The following is a 4,845-nucleotide window of genomic DNA, read 5'->3' as shown; positions in this document are numbered from 1 at the left end:
TGCTTTTATAACGAAAGTACAATATTACCTTTATTCACTTGAAGCAATTAATGACACCACAAATGTTCAGTTGGAAGACATTTTTTAAAATTATTTTAGATTATTACCTAACTTTGAGACCCCACACTGGGAGCTATGATAAAAAGCCAACCCGATTTTTGGCAGAGTGATACCCCTATTTATATAAAACATGTTGCCAAAGTTACATAATACATTATATTAGGTCAATGTTAATAATGAATTGATCAATACAAGACCGAGTTCGTATATACAATTGATCCCGACGTAACTTATTAAGAGCAACGAACTAATATATTAACGGTATCATATGTGTTTATAATTTCTTGATGGAAACCAAGCTATAATAGTTGCGTACACATGGCGTATATTTAATCAGGAATGACTGTGACCCATTCTTGAAAAATAAAAATAACTACAAATGTATAATAAGTATGTCTATATATTGATTTCTCAAAATTGAAATAAATAAAAAAGATGAACACACAAAATTACAAGGATTAATTAAATCTTTTCACATAGAGAATCATAGTTAAGTCGTTGAGTCACTAATCAGGGCATGATGATAATTTTTGTACAGCTTGTAAATAAGGAATAGTCCAGACTAAAGCCCAGCTCATCCATATTTTTATTCGTACCCGTATTTGTATTCCCGTCACTTGAGAATTCATCAGCAAAAAAGGAGATAACAAAAGGACCCTTAGTCTGGGATATTATTTCCGAAGCTTCAACCTCGTCCCCATTGTTGTTATTGTTGTTGCCTCTCGCTTTTGTAGAACCCACTCCTTCTCCACAATAGATGTGCTCGATCTTGTATTTTTTATCCGTTTGTGCATTTTGAACGTCATTATAGAAAGAATTGATTTCCAGATGGTCGCTCATTACATCATTATTACCACCACTACTTTTGATACAATCATTAACTCCACATCCTAGACACGAAGAAAAATCAAGGAGTTTATAAATGGGCAAGGAAATTAAAAATATATATATTACCATTAACACCACATGTACCACCAGTTAGGGTTTTCCCAATGGAGGTGGATCCTTTTGGAATCCCAGCAGAGCGTCTCAAACGAAGCTCACAGTCAGAAATGCTTCTCTGGATACAAATGGCATAATTTTGATTGGGCACATACTTCCTGGGAAGGGCAGGATCCCAGTTGAAGCTTGTTATTGTTCCTCTTCTTTCTTGAAAATACTGGAGGCATCCATCTGGAGCCTTCAATTCAGAAGTGCTAGAGGCTGAATTACAATCAATCTGTGTAATCTTAATGTTCCAACGATAGCCCCTCTTTCCTGACTCTTCTGAGCTTTCACGCATATCAGTGACTATACGCATACTTGGTGAATCAAATTGGCTCATAAGAGAGATATAAAGATGTTGTCCCTTATTATTTCCACAAAGCTTACCAGTTCCAAGACCATCCGAGCCAGAATTTGTAAATATCTCCAGATAATCTTGATCACAGGGCGAACTAAATTGTGATCCAGGATCTAAATCAAATTCAATAAAATCCAATCTTTAACAAATAGAAAAAATATATTTCATTAAAGTTTCTATATATGTAGTGTACCCAGCATACCTTAATTGGCAAATATTTGTGTCTTTGATAGGAATGGACAACATGCACATATTAGGGAGCCTGTCCACATCAGGATAATTGTCATTTTGGAAGTACATGATCTCTTGCCCCATACTTCTATCCCCTCGACAATTTTTAACAACTATTTTAAACACAAATAGGATTAACAAATATTATATACATTTCCATCAGGACTTACAAACACAGCATACGCCAAACCCAGAGGCACAAGGACTCACTGCCTTCCCTCCAAATCTATTACATTCCTGAGACGTGTAGCAAATCCCTTGTTCATTGTTAACTGTTGAGTTGCAAACATCATTGGCAAATTGGACCACATTAAACAAGCCCAAAACTGAAAAGAGATCATAAATAAATTAATGATTCGTAATAAACATGTTAAACCCACATTTGGAGTCACGAGAGGTATTCTGAGATGTAGTAAAATGGAGCAGAAAGGTCAGGAATAGAATGCGATGAGTATAAAAAGTCATGATCCTTCTTGATTCACTGAGTATTTGAATCTAATTCGCATAAGGATCCGAGCAGGGGTATTTATAGAGGAAAATTGTAATTGTTTAAATACATAATATTGTATAATGAGTTTTGATACGCCTTTTTCTAAGAAATTAGGGATGAGCTGTGTAATCCAAAAAATGGTTTCTACTCTTCTGCTTTTGGCATCTTGGAAGAAGAGGACATCACTAATTTACTAAGTACTTTAAAAATCAAGTAAAAAATCAACATTTTCTTTCAATCCTATTGTTTATTTATGTAGAGTTTAAGTGTACCTCTATACATTAGGGTGTCACAAAAACTCAAAACATTTATTTTAAACTGCCTACTTTTATCTATGATATCTCAGCCACAAAATATGAAAAAATAATAATTTATCTAGAGTCAAGGCTAGCCCATGTCCCGACTAGAACTTGAAATTTAAATATGCATTGAATGTAGTCGGAGGGGAATCGGACATTTCATATTCAAATACACATTACAGAAAAATAAATTATCCAACTTTTTGTAATAGGAGGTAAATTTGTTGTATAAAAATTAGTTCAAAAAGTAGTTGAACAAAACGGATTTGAAGTGTATGGTGTTTCAACACTTCATAGTCTACCCTCCAGTGTTCTATGAAGAAATGAAGTTGAGTTCATTTTATTTTATTCATTATGATAGATGTTCAACGAATCTTCACTGTTGGAACTTAATTGCAAAAAGATTTGAATAAATCCATAATAAAACATTGATATTTTATTAATGTTTTATATGCGATAAGTATTTGTTTAAATATTATTAGCTACACAACAACTTTATTGTTCGCTAGGGGTATACTCAAATATTACTTTATAACTATCCATACAACTCCCATGGTTACATTCTTTTAAGTGAATTATTAGGCAAAGGGAATACAAAATTGCATAGGTCACGAGGAATAATGTAAAGTGAAGTAATCTATACTCAAATCTTAGTAAGGCACATCTTGCATAGAAAAGAATGTTTCGCATAGAGCTACACAGGCTTTTTACAAATGCGTTTCGCCACTCGGTGTATAGTATTTGCTGGAAATGATTGTTACTTGATTGATTTTACAATTAGTGAGCATACAATGTAAAACAAATACTTTTTTGGGACACCCTAATAAAAATATTGTTCAATACAGTGTTGGGAAAGAATAGGTACCCATGTAGATGGGAGGGAGACATCCGGACTTGGAAATCGGACAAAGAATGTGGGTACAAAATATATATTACGTACTATACAATACCATACATTCAAAACCTTCGACCATTTCCTGGAAATTGAAAATAGGATTTTGTATGTTATCAAAAAAGTATATGAGTTCATTTCAAATTAGCGTTGTATTAATTTATTTTACCAGAGAAAAAAATCCTAATTTAATTAATGGGTTCTTTTTAATTTAAATGTAATACAAAAGTCAACGACCTATTCGTTTGACCCCCATTCCTGTACAACGTAGGTACATCTGTTTTAATTGTCTTTACTTACTTGCATATATCATAATATACAACTTAAATTATTATATTTAATTAACTTATTACATGTTAAGCCGGTTTGTGTCTCAACTTTTTTTCGTATTTCGATTACGGTTAGTTCGGAAAAGTTGTAATATGGTAACAGAATAACCTATTCAAAATATCATTTTTCTATTATGTCATCTTTAAGTAGTATTACATCTGGTTCAAAGTTTGAAAAGAGACCAATGTTATTTACTTTCTTCAATTAAGATTAAAATACAGCCTTAATCCGCATTTTAAATTTATTATTAATAATAAACATTATTTTAACCCATTAAAAATATATTAATGTTTTCTTCTACAGCTTCTCTATGGAGCAAAAATCGGATTTTTTCTGTATGAAAATGTAAAAATGAATTTGTACTATATGCAGATCATCAAATTTTTCTAACTTTTTTTTTTTTTTGCTCAATAAGACAATTTTAGAAAAAAAAACTATTAAATATTTTATATATGATAGAAAAATGACTTTTTAGGATCTATATCAACTAAGGAAATAGTTTTTGGCTTGTTTCATAATTTGATTCAAATGTGCCACATAAAGATGTCCTAAAGAAAGAAAAAAAAAAACACACAGCTGACTAATAACAATAACGTGTTTGCATTGGTGTTGCAGATTGCATCAAAGTAAAAAATTACGCCATTTTAGGAATCATAGTTAATATTTAAAAAAAAAATAACTATACAAATTTCTAATATATCTTTTAGAAACTTCACTCATTGTTTTTAAAATGAAAAAAAAGGACTAAATACCTATGTATATTCAATTGTACTTGACACCAAAATTTAAACAAGAATTCTACCATTAACTTTGTTTTGATCTATTAAGTACGAGAAAAGTAGGATACTATGAGATAAATATCTTTTTCTTACAAGTGTATTTATTAGCTACACCATAATAATATAAGGGGGAGGGGTTAATTTATGAAAATGATCAAACTAAATTAAAGCCCAACTTTTTCTAGTGACTACATATCTTTGAAGTATTTTGGTGAAAAAAAATTAAAATCGAACCACAAAAACATACATAGGTATGATTTTATAAAGTATACCACTTTGGACATGATTCAGAATGATTGATTAGTTCCAGTTGATTTCTATTCAACTTTTAATGTCCGGTAGAATGATAATAGTATTAAACAAAAGCTTTAATTTGATTCTAGGTTCAACTTTGTATGACGATCAAAATCAACAACCTTTTA

General features: G+C 31.2%; 1 protein-coding gene across 1 annotated transcript; it reads right to left on the bottom strand.

Moving 5' to 3' along the window:
• Positions 1 to 444: 444 nt before the first annotated feature.
• Positions 445 to 2,148, bottom strand: LOC121123456 (uncharacterized). Its single transcript, XM_040718579.1, has 5 exons — positions 2,014 to 2,148; positions 1,804 to 1,959; positions 1,605 to 1,746; positions 1,015 to 1,541; positions 445 to 950 (listed from the first exon to the last, which is right to left on the bottom strand). Exons 1-5 carry the CDS (start codon positions 2,096 to 2,098, stop codon positions 571 to 573), a joined length of 1,290 nt encoding a protein of 429 aa, XP_040574513.1. The 5' UTR covers positions 2,099 to 2,148; the 3' UTR covers positions 445 to 570.
• Positions 2,149 to 4,845: the final 2,697 nt, after the last annotated feature.

This window comes from Lepeophtheirus salmonis, chromosome 8 (assembly GCF_016086655.4).
Source record: "Lepeophtheirus salmonis chromosome 8, UVic_Lsal_1.4, whole genome shotgun sequence".
In the NCBI taxonomy this organism is placed as follows: Eukaryota; Metazoa; Arthropoda; class Copepoda; order Siphonostomatoida; family Caligidae; genus Lepeophtheirus; species Lepeophtheirus salmonis.
This window is presented reverse-complemented; position numbering and strand designations above follow the sequence as displayed.

What these genes read in the sequence shown, in the direction of transcription:
- LOC121123456 (XM_040718579.1), bottom strand. Translation starts at nt 2,098, where the DNA reads ATGACTTTTTATACTCATCGCATTCTATTCCTGACCTTTCTGCTCCAT. An exon ending in GTTTGGCGTATGCTGTGTTT is followed by an intron (nt 1,747 to 1,803) that starts GTAAGTCCTGAT and finishes TGTTTAAAATAG; the next exon opens with TTGTTAAAAATTGTCGAGGG. An exon ending in TGGTACATGTGGTGTTAATG is followed by an intron (nt 951 to 1,014) that starts GTAATATATATA and finishes CTTCGTGTCTAG; the next exon opens with GATGTGGAGTTAATGATTGT.